Source organism: Chiroxiphia lanceolata, chromosome 3 (assembly GCF_009829145.1).
Source record: "Chiroxiphia lanceolata isolate bChiLan1 chromosome 3, bChiLan1.pri, whole genome shotgun sequence".
NCBI classification, from domain to species: domain Eukaryota; kingdom Metazoa; phylum Chordata; class Aves; order Passeriformes; family Pipridae; genus Chiroxiphia; species Chiroxiphia lanceolata.
In genome coordinates this window covers 54,970,562-54,998,382 of record NC_045639.1, presented here as the reverse complement: position 1 = coordinate 54,998,382, position 27,821 = coordinate 54,970,562, and the positions used below count along the sequence as shown (strand labels likewise).

General features: G+C 45.9%; 1 protein-coding gene across 2 annotated transcripts in view; it reads right to left on the bottom strand.

Moving 5' to 3' along the window:
- Positions 1–27,784, bottom strand: part of LOC116785098 (T-cell activation Rho GTPase-activating protein-like) — a 51,816-nt gene extending 24,032 nt beyond the window's left edge. For both annotated transcript variants that reach the window (XM_032684316.1, XM_032684317.1), the window contains exons 1-2: positions 27,716–27,784; positions 20,295–20,383 (exon numbers count right to left, since the gene is read on the bottom strand). In XM_032684316.1, the coding sequence (XP_032540207.1) occupies positions 20,295–20,383; positions 27,716–27,757 (131 nt within the window). In that variant the 5' untranslated portion in view covers positions 27,758–27,784. The remainder of the gene's footprint in view (positions 1–20,294; positions 20,384–27,715) is intronic.
- Between the last annotated feature and the right edge of the window lie 37 nt (positions 27,785–27,821).

Below are 27,821 nucleotides of genomic sequence, written 5' to 3'. Positions count from 1 at the left end.
CATTAACTATAAAGGGATTTAAACCACAGGTTCAACTGTTCAGTACTTCCCACACTACCACACATGGATTTTAAATACATAGTATGTATAGAGTAGCATGCACAAGTAACACGCTTCCTTCAGCCTAAGAGGAAAACTGGAGGGAGCCTGTTTTCCAGATGAAGAAATAAACTGAGATGGAATAAAAATTCCTCTTTGCTCTTCTTTATAGAAAAGTGCTTCTTTCAGTTCCTGATAAAGACAGACATCCTCCTTGTGCAGCTCTTAGGAAATAACGCCACTGTTTTCCTTCCACTCATACTGCTCACTATGCAACAGTAGCACCTTGCTCTTAAACAGTTCTCCCCAGTAGTAGCTCTCACTCAACTCTTTTGTGACTTGAGGTGCATCTCATTTACTAGCCAAGGTTCCCCTCAGCAGCATGGGTCTGTACCAATCTCATGCCTCCCTTATGATAAAGGAAGCCTGGGATTGCCATGTCTGATTTTTCCTGGCAGTTTTGAAATAGCTGCTTTAGGTGCCTGCCTTGCCACTGGGGATGCTCTAAGCTGAGTTCTCCCCTGCTTTGCCCAAGGCACAGAGTGCAAAACGCTCTCAGGCCCAGACAGCAATTGGGTTTATGCCTCCAGTTTGACCAAGCAGAAGGCAGAAAGGAAAAAAAGGAATGAGAGCAGAGGCAGATCTGCAGGTGTGGTTGCATATGTCAACAAGGGGCTCCTGCAAAGACTACATAATAGCAGGTGCCAGTGAGAGGATGTTCCAGCCCACTGTGCATTCAGAAAGCAATTGCTGGTGATATTTCTTCACACCAACCTCCTCCTCAGAGAGGAACTTGCTGGTTCTGAAGTGTTACACTTCTTGTTTGGATGTGGGAGGCTGATAAACTAGAAGCAGGGTCTGCTTCCATGTGATGAATTAACAGGCAAGCCAGGAAAAAACCAGTCCCTTTAATCTGACGAGCTATAATGATTTTTAGACGTGCAACAACCTACAAGGGAGTACAGAAAGGTAAAAGTTTGCTTTTTCACCTTGCTGAGACTGGGGGCCTTTCCCCATCTCTCTCATTAATGCTGCTAGGGACTCCTGTTCTTAAATCATATAATGGAACATAATTGGTGAGATAGAAAGCCTTCCCATGGCAGCTGATCTGCTGAGTAACTGTCTAAAAGGCACATCAGAGAGATTTTCTCTGCAACGCTGGTTCATGTGACCGACAACATCGTAAGATCTGTGGCAGCTGATTGGTGTCTTGCCTCAATGCCTAGTGCCTTGTTGTGAAAGCATGCAAGTTTTCTACAACTCAGATACACTCGGTTTCTTTTAAATGATCTCTTCATTTTGTTGCCAATCAAGTGACTTAGCTTGGCTTGCGTTATTCTTTTGAAAGCAACAACGTGCCTTTTGTTATTTGAAAAATTTGCTGAATTGCTCGTTCCCATGACCAGAATTCTCTGTTGTCTGGGACACGTTCATCATCATTACCCCACTGGGTCTTTCCCCAGTGCTGAAATGACCATTGCTTGTGTCATCCTCACAGCAGCTGACTGACTTAGTGATTACAAACTACAGTATATTTGAAAAAGACAAAGGTGGGGTTTCAGACTACTTAGTAACACAGAGAAGGCTCTGTTGTCACATTCATGCTTTATCAACTAGCATTCAACCAGCCCAAAATGAGGCAAAAGTTCTCTTGGACCCCTGAGAAACTGCTATTTGTCAACACCACCTGTGTATGATTTCAAGCTATTTTTTTTTTCACTTGAGGGTTTTAACCTTTCACAGATGACTTCAAGCCTTCGCAGACCTTCAGAAACCAGCAGACATACACACGCACACACACAAAAAACCCTGTATCCATCAGCCCCAATACAAATAATTTTTCTGTGACATAACACTGACACTCATCTAGGTTGCATTTTAAGTATGCTGAACACCATTTATCAGTCCAAGTCACTGTGGCATATTCTGTATCTTGTCATGTTCCTGGGGTACCTCAGTGACCCATCGGATGAGAGCCTCGGTTGATTGCAAGGTTAGCACAACAGCACCTCTGCCATCCTCCCCACCTTCAGGACAAAAACAGATGGTGAAGATGGGTTTTGCAAGGTGAGAAAAAGACATGACCAAGGTAGACTCGTTCTTCTCCAGATCTCCTCAAATCCTGGCTGGTCTCTGGGACCGCTGCCAGCCAGCTCCCAGACCTCTCCATGCTTCTTTTCTTTGCAATATGAGGCAAGAGCGAAAACAATCAGCCAAACAAATCTTTCCAGAGTATGAAACCTTACAGGTCTGAGTCTCTTTTGCAAATATTTTCTAATATGGAAGCTGTGGCAGTCAGACTCCCAAACCCCAGGGCCAGGAGGAAGGCCTGGAAGCTCTGACTGGTTCTCCAGACACAAACTGCCATCAGCCTGTGTACTCTGTGCTGGGAAGGAGCTGAAATCAGTGCACACAGTGCTCCCAGCCTTAGGAAGGTCTTCAAGGGCTATCAGGCAACACTGGATACACAGCCACTGTAACAGACAACCTCCCGGCCACTGCTCTGAGCTGATGGTGATAAAGCAGGATTCTGCTTTTGGAGTGGGTGACTATATTTCATGAAACAAGCTATTTTTATTCTATCTATTTATTCCAAATTGAACAAGAAAACTTGGATTTTGAGGAGGCTAGCCAGTCTCAGAGCTCTCTGAGCATTATCTTTGTCTTGTTACAAAAGTGCATTGTGTAAGGAAAAGAAAACAGGATCAATCCCACTAAATGCACAGTTACATGTGCAGACATCCATATACACAGTTATGCCCACACGATTCTGTCATTTTTACATGGGAAAAAAAATACAGACATACAGGACAGATTTGCAGATTGCATTTATAGTTCATATCCATAATAGTTCTGAGCCACATAGAGATGGGATTTAAGGGGACAACCCTGCCCTTTCTTCATGCTGATTGTGTTGAGGTGTCTGCAGAGCAAACCCCCAAGTAACATTTAAACAACCTGAAGGCTTCTGTGTTGTGGTCTGATCCTCAGGGGTTGTGGTTTTCTGAACAGCCAAGCACAATCTCCTTATATTGTATTTAAAATATACTCAAGGAAGGGGAGGCCCAAAAATCTGAGTTGCAGAAGCACTCAACAGGAATGGAATACCCTGTGAATGAGGCTAGCATTTGTATTAGCTCTGTATTACCAGCTTCCTTCTACTTCCTGATTTTAAAAACATTTTGGGGAATTTCCTTTCTATTTTGGAACTTCTGCTTGTAGTTGCAATTGAAACCAAGACCTGTGAAGATATGTAGTGGTGGTAAGCCCCTACAAATGACCACAGCAAACCTCCATACTCAAATACTCAGCAGCAGTTGGTTGTTCTCTGTAAAGCAGTATACAGGCATGTTAAAGAATGACTAAAAAAAGTGAATTAATACGTTCCACTATTGTCTGAGTGTTCTCATGCAACATAAGCAAGATAAAAATGCTTGAATGGGTTTATACTCAAAAATCTGTGTTTAATTACTCTTTTTTTTTTTTTCCTTGAAGGTACCTTAAAATGACACCTTTTTAATGCTGTCTGCACGCAGCTCTACAGGCTGGGCACAGAGTAGCTGGAGAGCAGCCAGGCAGAAAGGGACTTGGGAGTTTGGATTGACAGGAAGCTGAACATGAGCCAGCAGTGTGCCCAGGTGGCCAAGAAGGCCAATGGCATCCTGGCCTGGATCAGGAACAGTGTGGCCAGCAGGTCCAGGGAAGTGATTCTTCCCCTGTACTCAGCACTGGTGAGGCCACACCTTGAGTACTGTGTCCAGTTGTGGGCCCCTCAGTTCAGGAAGGATATTGAGGTGCTGGAGCAGGTCCAGAGAAGAGCGACAAGGCTGGTGAAGGGACTCAAGCACAAGTCCTATGAAGAGAGGCTGAGGGAGCTGGGGTTGTTTAGACTGGAGAAGAGGAGGCTCAGGGGAGACCTCATCACTCACTACAACTGCCTGAAAAGAGGTTGTAGCCAGGTGGGGGTTGGCCTCTTCTCCCAGGCAGCTATCAGTAAGACAAGAGGGTATGGTCTTAAGGTCTGCCAGGGGAGGTTTAGGTTAGATATTAGGAAGAAATTCTTTACAGAGAGGGTAATCAGGCATTGGAATGGGCTGCCCAGGGAAGTGGTGGATTCTCCGTCCCTGGAGGTCTTTAAGATGAGACTGGATGTGGCACTTAGTGCCATGGTCTAGTAACCACAGCAGTAGTGGATCAAGAGTTGGACTTGATGATCTCAGAGGTCCTTTCCAACTCGGCTGATTCTATGATTCTATGATTCTGTGATTCTAAAGAAGGTAGAGGAAAACATTTCCATTAAAGGCACAGCCTTTCTTCTTTCAGTGTCAGCTAAGTTCCCCCTCACCTTCTTCTGTCACCCAAGAAGAAGCCAAAAAAAAACAAAGGCAAGATTTATAATTGTCAGTAGCACTACAATGAAAAAATTAAGGAAAACAAACAAATAAATAAAACCAAAAACAACTCCCCCCAACAACAACCAACCAAAAAACCCAGCAACAAACAAACAAACAAAACAAAAACAAAAAAAAACCACCCACCAAACAAACCTCAAAGAACCAGAAAAGACTGTTGCTCTTCCTTGTGCTTCTCAGCAGAAAAATTTAAAAAAAAAAAAGCCTAAATCTGTATCATGGTATCACAAAAGTGACATTGCAAATCAATTTTAAGAACTCTGCCTATAGATACCATCTAGGGGAATTTCTGATAGGAAGTGTATCTAATAAAATAACTGAACAATAACTGAAACTTTTTTAAGTACCCCAAACAATGGAAATGAAAAACTACATCTGAACCGTCTGCGAGAAGAAATTAATAAGAATACGTTTAGATCTTTCTGTTCTTTTTCAGTCATCTCTCTCTGATAAGTCACTTCTCAGCAGGCCTGAATAGCATTGATGGGAAACAGAAGATGCTCATTGTCCATTAGTAAGACAAATACTGCAATTGAGGTTGAATGAGGAGGTGCAGACTCTGTTATTTCCCACACCTTCAGGCTGATAAATTAGTTCATCCCCTGAGTAATTTAAGAAATATGGGCTTTATGAAGAAATACCAACTTGTTTGAATGTAGGAGGAAAGCAAAAAGTCAATGAAGTGTGCTGAGCTGTCTGACCTGTGTGCAGGCTGGATGTTTTGCCTGTTTGAAGAGAAAGGGTGCTATGGAGTGTTTGCAGTTTAAGACTATGGCAGAGAGTCTTTCAGGAAAGCTGGTATTTTTTCTTCCCCAAGGATTTAGAGCTTAGGCTGATAATTTTAGCCAAGGAAAGGGTCTTTCTAAGAACACAACCAAATCCTTTGGGCCCTGGAGAACAATCAAAGTCCCTTTCTCCATTGCTGCCAGGAAAGGAAAATTAGTCTGATTTGTGGTGCTTTTCCTAATATGCAGCACAATTACCTGGATAGGACACAGGAAAAGGATTCAAACACTTTTACTACATTTTTACTACATGTATGAGCTACACAGAATTTAGATGCATGCATGCAGAACAGTTACAGGAAAAAACAAAACAACCCCAAAACTCAACCAAAAAAACCCAGATGCTAGGAACATTATACTTCATAACCCATTCTGTGTCTGCTAGGGTACAGTAAACTTTTCCTTCTATTGCTGCAAAAGAGCTGTCCTGGTCCACTGGGCAAAACCTTTGCTAAGAGTCGCTAGCCGTCTTGATTTACATACTAGATTGCAACACATCCAACCGGCACCTGTTTAGAGTGGCAGCATTTTCTGAGTAATGGTCTGCAGTGTCCTAGATTCCTGATGCATTTTTTGTGAGGATAAAGGACTTCAAAAGCATCGCTCCCGTCAGGGTGCCTGGTCTCCTATACTTTATCTGTGAAACTTACAAAAAACAAGAGCTGGGATCCTGAAATGAGCACTTTACCCAGCAAAGAGGCTAGAGAAACATTTATGATATGCAAAGCAGATGAAATGCATTTAAAGGCTGAACCTGATCTTTTTTGTGCTGTGAACTTCCCTGTAGCTGTGCTAGCAGTCCCCCCTCAGACTAAGTCTGTCCAGGGAAATTCCCTTTCTGCCTTCGGTATCCTCCTGAATAATTATGTTTCAAAGCTTCTTTAAAATAAAGAGAGCTGCTGGCTCTCCCACTTCCATTTGTTTTGAAGGATCTGCTCATTAGACAGCATTTGAACCAGACACTGTATTATCAGGGTCTGAATGGAGAAGTCCAACTAGAAAAGTAGAGCTGGAGGAGGAGGAGAGTTGCCTGTGGCTGAAGCCACTATGAAAGAGTGGTGGATAACGATGATTTCCTCAAGGTTAGCACAGACTTTATGCAAGTCGCTCTCCTGAAGTGAAAGCTTGCACCCTTCACATATAAATTGGGAAACATCAGATGGCTGATTTGAAAACCAGTGGTTAATGCTTAACTGATTCACTGAAAGGGTTGTCAAGCATCGGAACAGGCTGACCAGGGCAGTGGTGGAGTCATCATCCCTGGAGGCATTTAAAAGACGTGTAGATGTGGCACTTGGGGACATGGTTTAATGGTGGACTTGGCAGTGTCAGGTTAACGGTTGGACTCAAAGATCTCAGAGGTATTTTCCAAAATAAATAATTCTTTGATTCTATAGATTCAATTGACTGCTTTGATAAGAAAAAGTTACTGTGTCAGTCTGTTATATGTATAGGAAGGCTGGGTTTCTGGCCTGAGGGTGGGCATGCTCTGTTGCCTCTGATGCTGTTGGTATAGACATCAGCATGATTATTATTAACCTTGCTTACTATAGGACAGAGCCTGGGGCTCAATCAAATCAGGGCACCACAGGTGGAACAAGGACCAGATTTCTGTCTAAGCAGGTTATAACCTGGACACAGCAGGTTCCTGGGGTCTGTGTGAGGAGAAGGTTACCAGTTTGAAGGGATCTGGTAATCCTTTTCAAATAAAGAACCAGCTACCACTTTTCTGGGAAATATTTTTATAATATAAGCATAATAGCCTGGAGATCTCTGCCATGAGCCAGCTCTCTGAAGTTAGGATACCTTCAGATTTCCCTGGGGTGAGGATGGAGGCAGTGATACGTCCATTTGCAGGGTCCAGGTTCATGAGCAGGGTGCTGATGGGGCAGCTGCGGCCACTTGACTGTGCTGCTACCCCCAGCCATCTCTATGGTGAGCATCTGGCAGGGTCAAAGTGGTTAAATTTTCTGAGGAAAAACAGGTTAGATTTGTCTCTTTGCAAAATGAAGGGAAGATTGAAACTGTTTTGGAAATGACTTCTGCATCATAAAAAGTTTAACTGAATATAAAATGCTTTCACTGAAAAAAATGTTTTCTCAGCTGAAAATCAACTATTTGAAATGTGAGATAACTTCTTGCATTTCTTCCACTTTCAACAAGAAAGTTCCCAGTAGCCTGCCAAAATAAGAGTTTGGGCAGCTATTCTTAAGAAATAAAGCTCCTTTCAAATTTCTTCTTCAGGCCAGCACCAAAAAGATCTGTTTGTTTGGTTTGGTGTGGATCAGTAAAAGCAAAGTTGCAGATTTACCCAGCTCACCTGTGGTTTGCTCAGCATGGCTCCAAGCAGAGACTGACTTTTGCTTTCAGTTTGGCTCTGAGCTCTCTCGTGCAGAAGCTGAACTTTGAGAAATCCCCAAAGACGAAGCCCCGCCACAGTACTACAGTTAGTCAAGTGTAGGATTTTCCCGTCATCTGTTTATAACTGACTAGAGAGTTTCTTGGGTTTTTTTGTTATTTTTCAAGAAACACTTAAGGCAGGGGGGTTTCAGGGATTATTTTTAGATATATTATATGAAAATATAGAAACATAAGAAGTAAGAAAATCCATTTTACTTGATATTTGTGAGACATAATCAGTGTAAATATTTACTTGGGTAGAAGTAGGACTACTGTTAGCCAAGAGGAGATGAATGCTCATTGCTGGGTTTCTGGGAAGCTGTGATCCAAGGCCACCATGGGTCCAACCTTACAACTGTGGATAAGAGCAAAGTGTGGCTGGCTGTAGTTAAATATTCCTGCTTGCCCAAGAAAGTGAGGAATTGTCTTTCTAGACGTGACTGGGTGAGTTTGGACCCTTTAGATGCTTGCTTATTCTTTTCCTCTCCTGTAACCGGTCCCTTATTTTTGCAATGAAGCTGTGGAAGGGGTACATCAGAGTCATGTTCTGAGCTGGGAGAAGGGTCAAGAGTAAGATCTGACCTAGGCCTTGCAGGAGTATTTGAACATCACTTTGATGAGGTTGATGGAAACTATGCTTAAGTGAGGACTGAAGGATAAGGAAATGTCAATCAGAAGAGATATTTTTTTTCCTTAGGAAAACAGGTAGCATGAATGCATAGGTTCATCTACAAAGCCAGGAAAGAGTACACAAAATCATCTAGTCTGGCTGCATGTCCACACTGAAATTAGGTCTAATCAGTCTTGGAGCAAGCCCAGCCAGCAATGTGTGCTGAATAAAATGCTTCTGCTTTTACTTAACATATACACCTCCCCTACACACCCTAAAAGGCTCTTCCATTATGGTCTCAGCAGAGACCACCATTTACCTTGATTTTTTTTCACCATGGTTCAGACTTTCACAATGGCTATTAATGGTTGGTTATTTCCATATTTTATTTTTCCCAGCTTGTACAGCTACCACTTCTCCTAATGCCTATTTCTCCACCTTTCAAGAGACTCTTCTGGCAGTTTTTTCCCCTACATGAATGAACACATACCCTGAGTCATTTGATCTTCCTTGTACTAAGTTGTCTGGGCTGACATCCTTCAGATTTGTTCTGAAGAGTTTTTTCAAACCCTGCAGCAGTTTTTGAGGGATCTTCCTGCAGTTTCATCAGGTTTTCAAATCCTTAAAAAAAATAGACATGCCAGCATGTCAAAAGTCCTTCGGTTCCAGTGTTTCAAACACTTTCCTAAAGTAAAATTAATATCCTTATTTCCGGTAATTGCTTTTGGTATACCCAAAGGTCACATCCAGTTTTCAGTATCTAAAACTTCCATACAAGTGGTTGTCTTGCTAATAAGCATCTGAAAGATGATTTAAAACAAGCTACCTGTTCCAGTTTCCATCATCTATCTGAATTAAAGCAAGATATGGATTACCAACACACAGAGGGTAAAAGCACTAGAAAAGCTGAGGCCAGGTGCCAGGGGCCATGCAGACACCAGTGGACAGGTCTGTCCATAGATGCCATGGACCACTGTGCAGCCAATACCTTTGGCTGCCGGAGAGGTGGAGACAGCTGTCCCATGACTCTGGTGACACCGGGTCCTACAGCAGCTTCACACCTGCAGTTTTGTGGGAACCCAAATTCATACCCAGGCAGAATAATATTGATAAAACTCCTGTATATGGATATGCAGTGTAGAGACTGACTCTCAGAGAAGATGAGTCTTTTTGATCAAGAGCATTTCTAAGAAGGGCTTGCATGCAGTTGATATGCAGTGAGGTCAGGGATAAGGTATCCTCCTGGATGAGTTTTGTGGGGCCAGACTGAATACAAGAGGCTTAGAAAAACAATAGTTGACAATATGCATATTATCTTCTCTCGATTATTGTTCAGTAAGAAATAGTTGCAATGAGTTTGGCTAAAATCCCTCCTCCTGCCCAGAGGTGAGCAACTCAGTGGGACATTCATTTTGACGCTCAAATAAATGGCATTTTCCTTTTTTGGCTATGTCTGATTGAAAATTAAATGGTCCATCCACTGATGGATAGGTGATGCACAGAAAGCACCAAAGACAGACTTTATCCTCCAGTGGGAGCTCCTCGGGTCCCTTGCTTTTCACTGGATGCTCGAAATCTCAGCAACTGCTAATTCTTTCATATGCCAAAAACAGCAGTATTGCCTCATGCTGCACTTTTATGGGGCTAATTTCCACAACCAGGTCTCTTCTCATTAATCCAGTAATCCATGTGGAGCAGGGAACCACTGTGACTGCACCTCAGCCCCAGTTCGTTCTATGCCTAAGTTTTAAAAGATTTAATCAGAGGCTAGGGTCCTGCCACTTAGCTTCCCAGTAAGGGACAAAAGGATGTGATTGCTGCCTGGGATGAGAGAAGAGGTTAGTGTTTGGGACTGTGACAGGTCCAGGAGCTGGGCTGTGTTTCCACACAAAACCCAAGTACACAAGGCCTATCGGCAGAACACCAGGGTCCTCCATTGGCTTGGGTGGCCTACAGACACTTGCACTTGCCTTGAAGGACATTTGCTTCTGGCAAACTGTGGGTTGGTCTGTGGTCACAATCCTCCAGTGAACTGGGCTGAGACCGACGCGGGATCCTGCACCTTCCAGTTTGCCCTCTCTCATGGAGGATTAAGTGCAGATGTATTTTCTATCTCATTTACACCTGGTTCCCATGTCAAGTAACAATCAAATCTTCAGGGATCTCAAAGAGAGCAGAGTCAGAGCAATAGATGGTGAACCATGCCTTCAAGGCATATGAAGATTCTCCTATGTCAGCCAGCTGCAGCTTCATCTGGTTGTTCCTTGCGTAGCTCCCTTTTTCTTGACAGAGCAGGTGCAGGGTCACGTGTGGAATGAGAAACATGAGTGATGCTCCAACAATGCCCTTCTCTTGTGCAAAGAGAGGAGCACACCCACATATGTGCTGCTTCCTCCCAAGCCCTTGCTTGCTGTGTCAGCTGAGTGCTAACAGGGAGCTCCAGGGCTGCTGAGAACTGTAAAGGCTTTGTTGACATTTAACTATTAACCAATTTTGTGGAGACTGAAGTAAAAGGTGCTGTTTGTGGGAGGTAATATGTGGATGGGAGAAAGAGTAGGAGTAGTAGGTGTCATGCAGTAAGAGCTGTCTGAGTGTGTTTACCCGCTTTGACCTTGGCTGCAGGCACCCGTGCTTGGCTAAACCTGGGAGCTAAGTACTCCTGGGCCTGGCTAGCAGAAGATTGCCTGGAAGTAGAGGCACTGGATAACTGCATGACTGGACTTAAAAGCCCTGCCAAATGTGAGAGCACAGGCAGGGAGTGGGACAAAACCTTCTGGATTCATTCATGCTGGTGGCTGAAATAGCCCATCCAGGCTGACACCATGGCACGATCTGAAGCTGATCTCCAAACAAACCTGGAGCCACCTCACTGATGAGATGAGACTTGCCCAGCTCTCTTAGCTTCAGTCAGCACTGAAGACTTCCTGTCAGGGAATGGGCACTGCTTCAGGCAGACCTTAGCAAGGGGAGGATGAGCATTAATTGGCTCAACTCAGCCCTGGGGCTTATCACTGGGGTGGCCCCACAGCCCTCTATGGCTCATCTTCCCTGATCTCAAAGGTGCCTCTCACCACTGTCACAAGTGGGCTGCACAAGGACATGCCACGTACATTTGCACTGGGGTAACAACAGGACCCAGCTCTCATCTGCTTTTTGTTCACCCATAAATCTCACTATTCCCCCCTGGGAGGATGCTGAGGAGGACAAAGTGAGTTTTCTCTGGGCACGCAGGAAATCATGTGGGACTGAAAGTAAGGTGGAAAAAGAAAATGCCAAATTTTCCTAAGCCTGAAACATTTAATCAAGCTTTGCTCTGGCTTTAGCTTGGAGTCCCACCTTGGTCAGGTCTGGGCACTGGAGTGGGTCTGTGCAGATAAGCAATGTCCACCCGTGGCTGCAGGGCAGAGGAGCTCACCTTCAAGACCACTGCCAGCAGGTGCACACTCACACAGCTTTGCTTTTCCAGTCAGCCCTGGGACTCACCCAGGGCTGGTGAGGATCCTGCAGTCCACGCATTGAAGGGTCTGCCTTGGATACAATGGAGTGCAAGGAGTGGGAGTGCAAGGAGTCTCCCTGGGAAGGTTACAAAGGACTTGGAGACACACAGCTGAAGCAGGGCTGTGCAAGCCAGGGCTAGATGAACCTAGGGAACAGGAATATGGAGATGGACAGGGACATCCTCTCCAAAAAGCCTATGGCCTGCCATCTCTTAAGTCCCAAGTGCAAAAGTCATTCAGGCTCTCAAGATGCTTTAGAGAAAGAATTGTCTGTGTTTGTGATTATTTGACCCTTCACACCAAAGCTGAGAAGACACAGAAATGAAGGTGGGTGGTTGGGTGTGAGTCTGGGCTTCCAGAGGGGCTGCTGCTCCCCAGGGCAGGGGGGTTGGCACACAGCTGCTGTCTGCACATGGGTTTGCACAGCCAGGCTTGAGATACAGACACCCTCAACTAGTGCAAAAGACTAATTATCTGTCCCATCTTTGCCTCAGATTCCTGCAGCTGGAAATTGCATTTATCCACCCGAACTGAGCGGACTCATAGGAAACTCCTCAAGGAATGCCACAAGAGAGATGTATGCTTTTTCCCTGCTTCTTGCTAGTGCAATTTCTTGCTTTTTCCAGGTGCAATTTGCAGTTTTGAAATGTTCCTCCCTGGGCTGGATAGGCAGTTTCTGTGCTGGTGTTAGCCGTCCCCCTGCTCTCCCAGTCACAGTCACAACCCATCGTGAGTACAGGCTGGGGACTTCCTGTCAGGCTGAGGAGGGGACACATTTTCTAGCTTGTTCCTACTCCTTCTGCGTGGTTTCATTACCAAAGGTCTTCTGCCCAGTGTTCAGCACTTTCCCCTGATCTTCTCTCCATGGACCAGCCAAGGTGATTGGAACTGTCTCCAGGATAGCCAGCAGGGTAGGGCAGAGCAGGGTGTCTGGCTGCCATAGAAAGTGTCTGCTGCCAGTGCTTTGCACACAGGGTAAACATACAAAGGTCCTGTGCTATGCCTTCTGAGAGGAAACAGCTTCACCTCTATGCTTGGTAAGAAACTTTCCACCCGTACAGGGGAGAGCACTGCAGGTAGCCAAGGTGAAAGTCTTTGGGATCTGTGAGGAAGCCGAGGTTGTTCCATGTGCCCCAAAAACAGCCATGTGCCAGGGCTACTCAAGGAGCATCCTAGGAGACCTGCTCAAGGGCCGAGGTGCTGCACAGGGCAGCCCCAGTTAGAGGAAGTAGACACTGCTGTTATGGTGGACATAGCCTCTGGAACACTTTCACAGCACCAGGGAATCTCACACTCAGGTCTTATCTATGAAATGAGTGGGGGGAAAGTGTGTTTGCTGAGTGGAAAAGGGAGCTAAAGAGACCTGGTCATGGCTGGACCCTGCCCACGCCCTGAACTCAGAGCAGCGAGTGGTCCTTCATAGTGTCCTCACCCGGTGACTGGGGAGATGCCAAACACTGGCCATGGCAATGCTGGCACATTGCACGAGCTAGCTCTGGGATGACCTGGCACAGGGCAGTCCACATCTTTGCTGCCAAGCAAGGAGACCTCATCCAAGCAGTCTGCTGGGGACAGCCAGCTTGTGCCAGTTTCCAGGTGGTGTCAAGGAGCTGCTGGCAAGGGCTGGCTGTCCTGGACAGAGCTGTGTTGGCAACACCTGAACAACTTCGGAGAGGAATGATCCTGTGCCAGCAATGGGGAAAGTCCACGACAGCATCTTGTTTGCTAGCAGAGCAGGTGCCCTGGCGAGCACAGGGCTGATGATGTGCTGGCAGGAGACCTCTGTGGGTTGCCTCATGCTGCCGAACATGAGGAGGTCCTGGATGGAGGCTCTAAAGGCATCACCAGCAATGGCCAGGGTTACCACTCCTGACAGGTTCAGGAGCACAGGACCTCCTGAATGTTAATGGGCTGTATGTGCCTTTGCAAGAATTCCAAGTGCAGCCCCAAATGCCATGCAGAAAACTGCTGAGGCAGAAGGGATGGTAGTTTACTAGGGGGAGGCATCAGAGTGGGGCCCTCTCCAAGTCAGACTACACCCCTATCAGAGCAATGCTGCTTTCCCCAGACCCCTATTCCAGCCATGTGTCTGCCTGCTGGCTCTCCCAGGCCCAGGGTGCCAGTGGTCTGCAAGGCAGCACACTGCCGGCTGTGCTGCCCACCCTGCAACAGCAACAGGGGGGAAATGGCAGGCATGAATGTCAGCCTTGGGACGCCCACAGCGTGTTTCCTTTCCACCAGCAGACAGGATGTTAGCTGTCATGGGTGCTAATTAGTCCACAATGCAATGCTTCTAATTTTCCTCAGTGAATCTCTCAGTTTGAGGCTATCTCTTCTCAGACCTGTCTTTTAACAGGGCCACAGCACTGAAGCCCCCATCCCTTTGATGTCTTCTCTAGGTGCAACATTTTTTTAAAAATGCAGAATCCTGTATTCTAAAAGCATCTCATGAGCACCACTGGCCATTTCTGAATAAACTTTGCCCAGATGCCTGCAGAGCTGATGGATTCAGGTGTGTCCAAAAGCAACATCGTATGTGCCGCTGCACATTTCTTGTGGCACATAGATGAGAATAGCTGTGTATATGCAGAAAGGTCAGGAAAACCTTTTCTGGCTTGCCTCAGAGTTTCATTTATAAGTAAAGTGAAATTATTAGCTGTTTAGAGATAAGCTGGTTACAACTGAGGCGTGACACCTAATAAAAGTTTTACTGTTTTAAACAAGATGTGTTGGTGGAAGCACAGATTGTGCCCTGTGTGGAATAACCATTCGGTTCAGCATCTATGAGGGCAGCAGCTGTTTCCCAGCAGCTGGATGCTGCTTGTCACTGGCCACATGATGAGCATTCTGGTCCCACCAGTCCGCAGGTGAAATAGAGCAATAGAACAACTCTGAGGTTTTCTCCAGTGGGAAATCTCCAGCTTACTTTGAACCCCATCATGCAGCATCATAATACAGAAGTAGCAGAATTGTACCAGAGCTGTGAGTTACCACCCACCAGCTCTTGCTGCTGTCTATAACTTCCAGACAGGGAATGGTGACAATTAGGAACAAGACAGTAACACCTGAAGTCCCTCCAGTCATTTTAAAGCTTCATGTATGCCTTGATGGGCTGATCCACTGCAACCTGGACACCTCTTGTCATGGAGCGGTGTGGGCTCTGCAGGCTGATCCCTGTATGGGAGATGCCTAGCTCCCAGTTTACCACATTGAACTTATCTGATCATAGCTCACAATGACTGTTCTTGGAGTCACAGATTTGTGTGTGGTGGCATCAACCAGTGTCAGGTCGATAATGTTTCAAAACATGCTTAACTTTCCTGGTGTCAAAACGATGTTTTTGGTGTTCATTGAATACATTCAGATTGCAGCTTTCGTAAGACTGTAATTTATCAAAAGCACAAAGAGGAATCACACAGGCCAAGTTTCTAGAGCTCACATGAAAGTTAGAGAATAGGTAGAATGAAAGTTTTAAGGTCTCTAAAAACAACAATGACATATTTTTCCCAGAGAGAACCTTTTTAGTTTGGGTGATATTTTTAGTGTTGCTTTCTTTCAACACAAATGTTACATTTCCAAAGAAAGTAGACACCTCCTATAATAATGACAGCCAGCCTCTGAGTTTCTCATTGGAACAATTTCTATGAATTGTTTTGAACCAACCCGCACGAGAATCTGGGTACATTATTATGTATTTATAAATAGGTCTGTTTTCACAAAACTCTTTCCCAACCAAATTGCTCCCAATTAATATGAAGCATTTTCACTCATTACTTTTATTATAAAAAAGAGGGATCCCGCATAGATCAGAGTCCTGTTATGCTAAGAGTTAATAAAGGGATAAGTCTTACTCTGAAAAACCTCATCTTTTGGATTTGCTCCAGACCTCTGCAGTTCCTGATTGTCTTATGCCTACCTCCAAATGAATCAGCCCCATCACTGTGTTGAGTTCTTAACTACTCCTTTTGTCACTATATTCCTGTGAGGAAAGGTAGCATTAGTAACCCCATGTTACAGATGGGGATTTGTGGTGCAGAGAGGTGAAATGTCATGCTGATGGTAATCTGAACCAGAGCAGGGGGTGGATGCCTACTCTTCCCCTAAAAGCAACACCCTGCCCACTAGGCTTCCACACGGCTGGTGCTATGATAGTATTACTTCTTTATTCATTAATTTCCCATCAGCCTGCCTATGCAAGAAAACTCGCAGTACTATCGTCAGGTGGTTAAACAAGGGAGCTAAAGCAGTTAGCTAGTATAAGCACACAAAGGGTGAAAAATGGAAGTGAGTAAAAGTGAATGAAGAGAAAAAGTGAAGGGCAGGAGTAGCATGGCTGTCAAGAAGTAGTAGGAGGGTATGGAAAGGAAACTGAAGCTTCAAGCTGACCCACAAAACTCCGCAGTCTTACCAGCAACCTTATTGACTTCACCTTCAGAGACTGTGTTTTGCAATAACCTTCTCTTGTCTCATTGACACCTGCCCACTCCAGTCCTGTGGCCAGCAAGAAACCCTCCCACCTCCTTTAATCGCAGCCTTCCACACAAGGGTCTCTGCTGTCAGCCACCAGACTCTTCATGACTCACCCCCTCTGCATCTCTGCAGATACTTCCCTGAGCTTTCTCAGCTTGGCATGGCAAGAATAAAAGGCAAATAAATGCGTTTGCATGATGACAGGAATCAGATCTCCAGTTTTGGGATGAGATCCAGCATCTCTGTAGGAGAGTTCAGTACATGCTGTGCCTCCCTGCTCAGACCTGGCTGCCTGGGCAAAAGAAGGAGCCGGGGCAACACAGAAAACACCACACCGAGCCCAAGCTCCCTCACTCCTTGTTCTATCAGTGCAAAGAATCCCCCAAACACATTTCCCTCCACAAGGAAACGCAGTGCTAGCTTCATTATCAGGTTGGAAATCAAGATAGTTGTTAATTAAATGACTTTCCCAAATGTCACAATAAGAGCTGCAGATCAGACTTGCTTCACTCTCCTGAAAGCCAGTTGAGTGTTATCTTCAGTACACTGCTCCTCTCACCTCGTGCAATTGCGCCTGCAGTCATGGCGAGAGTTGGTCTGGGTCCACTGACCTCTTCAACATAACATCAGTGGAAAATTCAGTAAAAAACCTGTGGGGGTAGGAATCCTGTCCCCATAAATATTAGAAGAGGATGCACCTTGTTTAATGTCTTCACTGCCAGGAGTGGTCAATGAAGTTAGAATCCAATGAGAAATATGCAAACTCAGCCTCAGGGTACAGAAGATGCCTGGTACAAAAATAAACATCAGCTGTCAGAAATTGTCCTCTAGACAATGTCCCAAGGAATATGTTTCTTCAGGGTCTCAGTTTGCTATGAAGGCTGTGTGCTTTAAAGCAAAAGGTTTGCCCTACTAAGTTCCTGAAGTTTGTCACTTCCTGATAGTTTTCCAACATAAATCCGAAGGATTTCTGATTGGCCTGTTGGTTAACAACTAGAAAGTAACCATGTGATTATCCTTATCTTTTCCTAATGCTACTGATAGTTGCTCGGTAGGTTCAGAAAGCAGACACTTCAGTGACTTTTTCTCATGAGCCAACTCTTCAGTCAGTGTCTAGATCTGCAGTAGTTGATTAGAGTGTATCCTGCATGCTGCTGCAAGCAGGAATTGGTTTGAGGGCTGGAGAGAACTAGTTTCTAGATAGTTGAATCTGCAGGATAATAAATTCATTAATTTTCTGGAAATGACTTATGGTTCAGTTACTACAATCACCTGCATTAGCCCAGTCTGGTTGTTTGTGAACTTCTGCAGGGGAGAGGAAAAAAAATCACCATTTAGACTGGGAACAGTCAGGACCCAATGGTTCACAGGTGTGGCAACCAAATCACAAAGGCTATCACCCCCCATGTGAAATTCATCCTCGCTGTATAGTGGCTATGAAGAGTAATGCTCCAGTAAGTGCTCTGTGGTATTTGTATAGGTTACTGCCTGCACAGAAAAAAACCCAGGGAATATTCCATCTGTGACTCCTCTCAATCCTGAAAGGTGACAGCTTTATGAAGGTGGGTAACTCGTAACGATTCCACCTTGTGACAATTTTCCTTCTATTAAATGTAATGGAGGCTTTTCTATTTATGCTTCTACAGATTCAGGGGCTCTAGGCCGTGTCTGCAGGCAGCAAGTCTGGAGTCTTCCCCAAGATGGCAACGTTTTTTGAAATACGAAAGACATTTTTCATTTAAGGGCTGATTAATTTGTGCTGATCACAGACACACAAAAATCTCTTTCCATTGGGCTTTGTGGGCCTTTTCCATCGCCTCATGTCATGGTGAAGCCACCAATGGCTTGGTCACAAGGTGTGAGGTCTCGGGGAGGGACTGTGGGTGCAGCACAAAGGAAGCTTGGTTTAACCTGACTTTCACATGAGCCTCTTCTGCACCTCAGAGGTTTTGTCTATTCATTGATTTCAGTGTATTCAGTGGAAATAATACATCATTTTGTGAGATGAGCTGATTCAAGGCCTTCATGGCCATTAGTGCTGTCAGGCACATGCCAATGAAGCAGCTGGGGCTCTACCCAGGCTATTAGGATTAACACCAACTCAAGGGATAGGCTAAGCAGGCAGCCACCCAGGGAAGCAAGCTGCCAAGAGTGTGAAAACCATCACAACCCTCCTGCCCCCACTGCCCAGAGAGCACTATGAAGGCAAGGCTTGGGGCAAAGGGAGGCAACCACTACTGCTGAACAGCTGTGTGGAGGAGTAGCAGCTCCTGCTCTGCCCTGCCCCAGCTCACTGCCTGAAGGACAAACAGGAAAACTCAGGTCCCACTGGCTATTTGGATATTTCTCCCAGTTCTGCTGCTTGCCCTCTCCCTCTGTTTTCTACAATAGGTGCAGCATAGTGCTGGCATCTGACATATCTTAAACTGGCTTTGTCTGGAGAGGTCGCAATAAAAACTGAGGTTGCCAGAGCACACCTCCCTCTTCCACACACCCAGGGCACAGACAAATTAGGTGCTGACACTAGCTGCAAATTATCTGATGGCTCTAGCAACAACGTGGATTACACCATAGGGTTTGCTCTGTGCTCTTGGTAAATGCTATCTCCTTGCAGAAATGGACCATGCTGAGCACAAAGGGGGGATGAGGCACTGGGACCACTTTCCTGCCCAGCATGGTCTGATCTACACAGACACAGCTCTGAAAGCCAAAGCCAGAGGTTGGAGGAGGCAGGGACTCAGGGCTGGACAAGGGACACAACTGCCCCTCCAGCTGATCTCCCATCACCAGCTAACACAGGGATGCTGCTGTCTCCTTCTTATAGAGACATCAACAGCCATTCTTTTCCTGCAGGCTGCTGGAGTTTGTAGCACTTGTGGAGTAGGGTGTGTGATAGTATTTTTCACTTGTAACACCTAGCAAATTATGGCATCAAAGAAAACAGAGCAGTGAGTGCTCGTTCGGTATTTGAGTTCCACCTGTCCCCCTGGCTGTTGGATGATTCTGGGCTCTGAGATGGAGCTGTATGGAAAGCCAGGAGGTATCACACAGAGCCACCGCACAGACTTCAATCAGGAATGTTTCCAGCAAAAGAAAAATGTGTTAAACTCAGCCTTTCTCACAGTCTGACAGCTTCTGATGTTCATGTCAAGAAACGAATGCAAAAAAATGTGCTCTCTCTGAAGAGAGATATAAGCAAAGAATAATTAATGAGTAAGGGCTTGTACAGCAAAACTTGCCCCATTCCCCATGCAGAGAGTGCTCAAGGCCTTGGACTTTCGGCACCTGAAGACCCAAGATACTGATGCCCTTCCTGCCTTTCCTCTGAAAAAGTTTGTTTTAAATACATAATAAGCCTACTTGCAACACCACCATGCCCAGCTAGCAGTGCTGTTTGACTAACTGCACTGTGTCTATTAGAAGGGAGGTCAGGGCTTTGCAGTGAAGTAGCTGCAGCTCAAATAGCAGTGTTCTGCTTATTGGAAATCAATTCAATAAAGGAAGGAGTCACTGCCACTAACATCAGCAGGTACTTCCCATTGGTTTTTGCAGGTACGCTGTGACCTGTAGCAAAATAAGGCTATCACAGCCAACTCTTCTGCTTGTTTTAAAGGCTTTGCTACTCAAAAGAAAAACAGCAGGAAAATAAAGAATCAAAATGCATTTCAGGGGAAACTGCCAATGGAAGCTTCTCAACAAAACAAGCTGAAACTAGTATGAACAAGGAACCAGCACTAGCAGTCCTTGGCATGAGATGGGAGAGATGGAGGAAAGAGGCTCAGGTACTGCTAGGTTCACACAGGCCTGGTGGGAGGGAGAGAAAAGCAGCTGGGACCAATGCCAGGAAAGGCAGTTCCCACCAGCTCTCTCCTCCATCCCCTCTACAAAAGCAGCCCCCACTGAACTCACGATTCTGCCAGCTCAGCTGCCCCAGGCACCACATGTGCACTCCCACATCTGCGACTGGCCTGAGGTCCTCTAGTGCAGGACACTGACGGCGGTGCCATATGATATATGCATGGGCAAGCCAAGGTGTACCGCCTTGCCCCTTGGCATCTGTGCAGGCACTCAATGTACATACCTGGCTGAAGGCAACCATGGCTTGCTCAAACCTTTGCTGAATAAGAGCGATGGTGCTGAACACCGGCGGGAAGGAACAGTCTTGAGGGGCTGAAAGCAAGAATGAGTTGTTTGTTATCAGTTCCCATCTTCCAGCAAAGCTCCCACAAAGGTGAGGGATTTGAGTATTTATAGAAGTCATTGCTACAAAGTGTATATGGGAGGAGGATAAAGTCTGTTTGTGCTCCTAAGTCCTGGATGCTGCCAAATTTCCCCTCAAGTGGCAAGGCTCTGACTCCCACAGTGGTTGGCACAACAGCTGCTGCCCCATGGAGCCAGCCAGGCTTGGCAGCACTGGCCAAGGCAGGTGCACAGTTGCAGCACTGTAGGCAAAGCCCTGGGGCCACCAGCTGAGGCACCCTGGTAGGTGTCTGCCTAAATTAGAGCAACCTCAGCACCACAGTGGCTGCTCAACCCAAGCTCCTTTTACGGGCAGTGGGGAGACATGGACACTTGTAGGACACCATTCTTCCCTCCCCGCCTCTGCAGCCAGCCTGGGAGAAGAGGAGCTATGTCCTTTTCCAGAAGTGCCCATTTCTCTGCACTGACTCTGAAAGGCCCATGGAGCAGATGGGTTGGATACAGACCCCCACACTCTGTAATGCAAGGTGAGAGGAGGCTGCTGTTAGTGAGCCCAGCATGCAGAGGCAACCAAGCTTGTTTCAATTAGAAGTGGGTAAGCTACCTCCTGCAAATCCATGGGGGAGCTCCCGGCCTCTTAAAGACCTAAAATCCCTGAAATCTGTGCTTTGGGACAGCAGGTTCTATGTGGCTGCCCGCCATCTGAACACAAGCATGAGTGCTAAGGAACAAGGCTATTTTAGGAACAAGTGACACAACAGAGGAGCATCAGAGTCAAGAAATGGCTCCTTGCTGCCAAGTGTTGACATGAGGCCAATAAAGGGCAGGTTATCGCCCTTTGGGGGATGCCTGTCTTATTAAAGTCATATTTCAGTATTTCTTTGAGATACTTGAAAAGTAGGGTGATATATTTACAGAGAACTTTCTGAACATTTGGCCTCATTTACTGAACAGGAAAAGAATGATTAAAAACACCATCTGCTTTTTATTGAACTTTGTTTCAGATTGATCAGAATTTCAGCAGCTTTTACCTCTAACTCTCAATGTTTACTCCTGAAAATTTGCTAGCAGCATACCATTCCATGTGGTTTAAAATGGCAAACAAGCCTTGCTGCTGAGGTCTGCAAATCTTCTCTAGCAAGATCTCACCAAGTCAGTGCAAACCAGCCCAGTACAAAGGGCAGGCACAGTGTCCTCCCTGAAGGTGTCAGAGACCAAGCCCTGTGAAGGATTATGGGGAGTCCATCTGGCTGAGACTAACCCCGTGATGTCCCAGCCCATGTAACCCAAAATAGCAAATGCAGTTTCCCAGAGGACATGAGTGATGTTCCCAGTTGTTATTACCAGAAAAAAGTAAAGCAGCAGCAGAAGTCACCTTGCTCTGGCTGCAGGGAAAGGTGCTGGCAGGCATGACCATGAAGCTGCCGCAGCACTGCTTTGAGATATTAGAAAACTACTTTCTGCTAGGAAGAATGAAAGACAGGAGTGGCTTTGTATATTCACTCCTGATTTATATAAGTTTGGCACTGGTATATTTAATCCCGTGGCCTCTCTGGATGTGGGAATTTGTGTGACAGAAGTAGGTGAGACTGCTTCATACCTGTAGAGGATCTGGTTTCTAAAGGCAATGCTTGTTCCTGCCTGTACTATCATGGCCCTTTTTGCTGCCTACCTTTTACAAATACCTAAATTTACACAATCAGAAGTCAAAGAAATGAACACTGAAATTGCTTACTACGTACATGAGTCTGTTATCAGAGCAGCAGGTCTTTTCTTTGAAGTGTTGACTCATTATTACCAGAAGGTCTTCTACACTCAGCTGCTCAACAAAAGGTCAGTACGTGACAAAGCCTGCGCTGCTCTCACAGCAGTCACTTCATAGCTCATGGAGTTAAAAGTGTTTTGGGAAAAGGTTATTCTCCTAAGATGCTGTAGGGTGCTGTCCTCATGCTTGAGCCCATTGGGACTCTGGCTGGGGGTAGTCCTCCAGCTCCAGTTTAAAATAGCATTTGTGTGGAAGGCACGGTCTAGCCATCACAGGTTTTGCAGTGTCAGAATAAAACACTAGCTTAGAGATACAGCAAGGGAAATATCTGCACCCTGCAGGGGAAGTGAGGATCAATCCTCACCCAGGCAGAGGCCCATTTTCTCCCCAGCTTACTCCCTTGTATCACGAGCACTGACTACATCAGCTTATAGAACTCTCAGTGTTGTCTGTCATCCTGCCTCCATTTAAACCCACAAGCACTGTGCAATGCAGACTCCCAAACAGGATGCACATGGGAGGGCAGACACTAGTTTCTTAATCTGGTGCAACATTTGCCATCACATGGCTCCAAAAGGTTGGCTGGGAACCTTTTCTGAATCTGCCTAGGACCAGCCAGGCACACTCTCTGCAGAGCAGGCAGGAGATGCTCTCGGAAACACAACCTTCCCAACTGCCACCCAGGGTGGGATGGGGGTTACAGGTGGTGGCAGTATGATGTTCATGGTGCCTGGATCGATATGCCACCAGGACTGGGGAGGAAATAGTGCTGCACTGCAGGGAAGAATGGGTTTGTTCCTCTCCCCAGACAAGTGTAAAGCAAATTATTCCTGTTGCTGTTATTCCTGTTGTTCTAGAGTTGCCACAATTTCATCTATTAAGCACATATAGCAAAGATTAAATGAGCTATATATTTCAAGTTACATATATACACACACGCACATTTTGTCACCAGTGAAAATATCAGACCTGATGTACCTCCTCTCACTCCAAATACAAGGGATTTATTATTTGATTTATTGAACCAAATAATGTTATGTCATGAAGAAACACTTTATTGCCAAGTGTTGCCACTACTTTGGTGGAAAAAAACTAAGTGTCATTTTTATTGAAAGACTGCAGCAGGTGCAGAGAAGACAAATTAACTTTGCCGTGTGGTCCAAGAGCTGGGAGAATTTGATCACATTTATGTCAGTATTGACTATTAGTTACATCATAGTTTCTCTCTTCAGGGTTTTTTTCTCCACTTAACAGAAATCTCTGCTTGCTTCATGGAGGATATCACACTTTCTGCCGCAAGTTTAACTCCAGCCCTTCTTACTCTAGCCTGTGACCTGCTCTCATTCTGAGGCACACAGCAGATAACACAAGGATGGCACCTGCAGACGGCAGAATTTCAGAAGCACTCCCTGGGAGCCATTTGCTTAAGGAAATCACTTACATGCACCACACAAGGGCTTCATCCCAGACACCCACAAGGAGAGCTGCCCAAAGACTCAACCATAACCAAAAAAACAGGAGGGAAAGTCATAAAAATATCCCACTGCTCTGCAGGCTGTGGTGGGATATAGGTTACTGAGAGTGCTGAACAACGCTGGCACCAAATTACTTCCTTTTTGAAACTGGTAGAGAAGTCAAATCTCCTTTCTCATCTCAAAGCACTCCACCAAAAAAAACCTGAAAATGCAGAATTCAGTCATTCTTCCTCAGATGAGCTAACTACATCCTGCTGGTTTATAGGAGCAAATGCATTGCTTGTTTTTACTCATTCAGAAAGCCTTTCAAAGTGTGTATACAGGGACATGATTTTGCCATCTGAAGAGACTTTTAGGTGGCCAGATTGTTCAGCAAGCAAGGGCCAGCACTAGCTGAAAACTAATCCCATTTCTAAAACCTTGGACTTTTGTTTCTTCGTGACTTTAAGAAATGCCTCCCCATCTCAAAACATACTTCTACAATCCTTAAGGACAAATTAAAAGCCTCTTTGCCCCCTTCACCACACTAGGTGAGAGTCCTTGTGAAAACAGCAAACTTCTGTTCTTCCTTCTTCTCCTGAAAAAATCCATCACTGGCAGAAACACAGATATTTCACACAGTTCACATTAAATAGTCACTTAAACCAAACTGCATGAGACACCAGAAGCAGAAGCAGGGAGGGAAGCCCAGGAAGTTTCCAGGAGGTGTGCTGGCAGGTAAACCTGCCTTTCCTCAACCAGCTTTTCCCAGGGTACACAATGAAATTCTCAGGGACTTTCATTTCCCTGGCCACATCTTGCATGTGCACATGCAGAGGAGGCTGGGGCAGTTGTGACCACGCCAGCACATCAGACCACCAAAAGGGAAGAAAAAAGGGCTCCTGAGGGCACTGAGTCATTTAAATGAGCTTTTGCCTGATTCTCTTCCCAATTTTGTCTCTTGCCTGAGGTTAGCAGCAAGGGGAGATAAGAGGCATGGAGGTGCTGCACTGCCAAACCACACCACCTGCAGATGCTGCTGGTTTCATGGCTCAGGCTGTGCCTGTGGTAGCCAGTGCTGCTAATCCTGAGGCAGGGCTCTGCTCCCCACTGGGAACTGCCCAGGATGTTGCTGCTTCAAAGAGGGCAGTGGTGGAGCAGGGCAGTGGTGGAGCAGGGCACTGCTACTTGGCATGGGCCAAAGCAAGTGTCAGGGTTGGCTTTAACAGTTTATGTGTGATATTCTAATTTATAATGATTAGAGATAATTATGCTGCAGTGCCAGGGAGAATTCTCAAGTCAGTCAGGCAAACTCTGACTGGTGCATGCCCTGGCTGTTTCTACAGTCAGTCCCACTAGCTGACATTCCAGATGGGCAACCCTCTGTAAGTATTTCCCAGTGGCACACAGATAGGTTGCATTGTCCATCTCCTTTGTCCTTCATGGACCAGGGCATGAACCTTCTGGGATCTGTTGGGTGTTCTGCTGCCCCACTGCATCCAGTAAGAGCTGCCCTACAGATACTCCCTTAGGTGAGGGCTTGGTTTGGCTCAATCAGGCAGGCTGGGAAAGAAATTACAAATTTACCCAATAGGAGGATTTCTGGTCTCAGTTATATCAACGTGGGCAGAGAGTGGTCTCTCTGAAATCAGCAGCACTCAATTTAAACTAGCCATCCCAAGGTGTGGGTCCAGGCTTATGTAGAATAAATAAAAGTAGAATTTGCCTTTGCCTGGTCTATATTAAAACTCTTCTCCTACATTGTGGCACTAACATCACTCGAGTCAACGCACTTATTCTGGACTTCTAACAACACAATAATAAACAGATCTTTATCTAAATAGGTTTAAAAGCTGACAGCCTGGTTATTGGGACTGATGAGATTTTCTTTATTGACTGTGCAATCAGTGTGATTTAGAGCCTCCACAGGGGCCTTGCTGAAGGCTCTCCAAGACCCAGCTGTGACAAATCCTCCCCTTCCCCCCCAAGTTCTGCTGGGCATTGCTGCTGGAGACAGCAGCAGTGGTAGTGGGATGTTGTTCTCCCCCTCATCTTCCCATCCTCCTAATCCTGCCTTCCTGGTGTCCTGACCTCCCACAGGGCCAGTTATTTGTCTGACATCACACCCCTGCTTTCCAAGGTAATAAATTACTGCAGGAAGCAGCTTTGCAGTGGACCTCATTAACCGCAAACACTGTCGTCCCTTTTCCTGCCACATCATGCAAGCCAGACATCCATGACTGTCTGCTGTAGATACGCATTTCTCAAGCTCCCAGGAGGACCCAGAGGTCTGTGGCAGATGGTGCACTGGACTGATGTATACACAGGGCTGTGGAATCAAGTCACCCTTCTTGCCTCAGGGGATCATGTCCCAGCACAGCCTGAACTTCCTCGTGATGCTTCATTCCTGGGCCATTGCAAGGGGTTTGTGGACGTTGTTAATATCAAAAACAGTGGGATGTAAGGTGAAGAGCCTTATTGGTACTAACTTGTTCCATTTTCAGAGACTGCTGGTATTCTGAGAAAGCATAAGACTTAAGTAAAATAGATCCATAAAACTAGAAGTGAAGCATCAAAGTGCAGTAAGACGGATCCACCCTCATGCTATGGATGGGAGTACTGGGGCTGTGTTATGTCGAAAGAAAATAGCAAATTTTTTCAATGTGTATTGAAAGGTTACTTTTGAAAAAAGTTAAGTAAAAATTGATCTTGGGGCAGCCAGCATCCCAATTTTCTCTGCTAAATAATCACCTACTATTTTCTTTTTTTTTTTATCTCTCAGAAACAGAAAAATAAAGAGGTTAAAAAGAAAGAAATGGGAAGGAGAGAAAAATATGCATATCTGAAATTTTCAATTTTTTACAGTGTTTCTACAGACAGTTTCTTTACAGTTTCTTTGAAGAAAATGTAACTGTTAATTGTTTCTCTTTTTTCCTCTTAACTCTTTTTTTTTTTTAAGTAAGCACTTTCTCATTGGAAAATAATCCATTTCTGCCATCAGCCTTAGTTTTGAAAAGTAGGAGGTAAAATGGAAAACCAGATCAGTTATCACATAAAATACTCTTCCAGGCTTTATATTTGGAAGCTCTGGAGCTTCTACTTATCATCCATGCATCTCTGTGTAAGGGATCCATGCAGAAAGCCCCTGCCAATAATCTCATTTTTAGCAGAAAAATCTATTTATCAAAGCTGATAATGCCATGAAGAAATACCATGGCTCAGTGCAGAGATTCAGTCCTCTGCAGTTTTCTTTTTGTTTCCCAGCCAGCCCAGCCAGCACCTTGCTCCTGTCTGAGGTCAGACTAAATGATGTAACGGTCCCTTCTGGCCTCGAAATCGATGGGCTGGTGGCCGGGGCCTTTCTCCCTATTGACAGGAGCAATCGCTGCAGCTGAGACACCCCAGGGGACCAGGCTTTGGTCCTGGTCTCATACCAGACTACCAGGTGCTGCGGGACAGAGTTCACAGCACGCACTGATGTGAAACGTGTCTCTTGCAATGATGTTAAACCTCTCCACACAATGATGTTTTAACTCTCTCTCACACAGATATAGCCAAGAACCTCCCCGGTTTTATTTTAACCAACGTCCATTTACTCGTGGGTGAGGGTTTTATTTTGTTTGTTCTGTTTTTCAGGACTCTGCTGCCCTAACACGGTACCAGAGCAATCTGACAGTGCAGTGATATCGTCAAGCAGTCTCCAAATTCCATCTCTGGCAAGCAGCTAGGAACTGCACATCGACCTGGCCCCTGCTCGTCTGACCCTGACACCACCCGGCTCCCGCGGTCCCATTCTCGGGATAAGGAGAGCTCTGCCCTACGGGGCTGAGAGCACGAACCCGCGGAGCCCAGCAGTCCGGCACCGGCCCAGTGCCGTGGGAGGCGCATCGCCAGAGTGGTACAAGGGAAGTCTCGGAGTTCGCTTGTTACCAGACTCAGGACCAGGCTCAGATCCCTGGCAGTTCCTCAGCTGCCTCTATCCGCAAATCACCTGCGCCGGCAGCGGCCAGCATCGTCCCTAACACCCGTGAAGAAGGGGGCTGTCCCGCGCCGCACCCCCGCCCCGCCGCGCCCCGCACTCACCGCCTCGGGCGCGGGGCCGCCGCCTGCCCGCGGCCCCGGCATCGCTCCGGGAGGGGCTGCAGAAGCCCTGGGCGGCGGGTCCGGATCCGCCTCGGGCGCGAAGCCG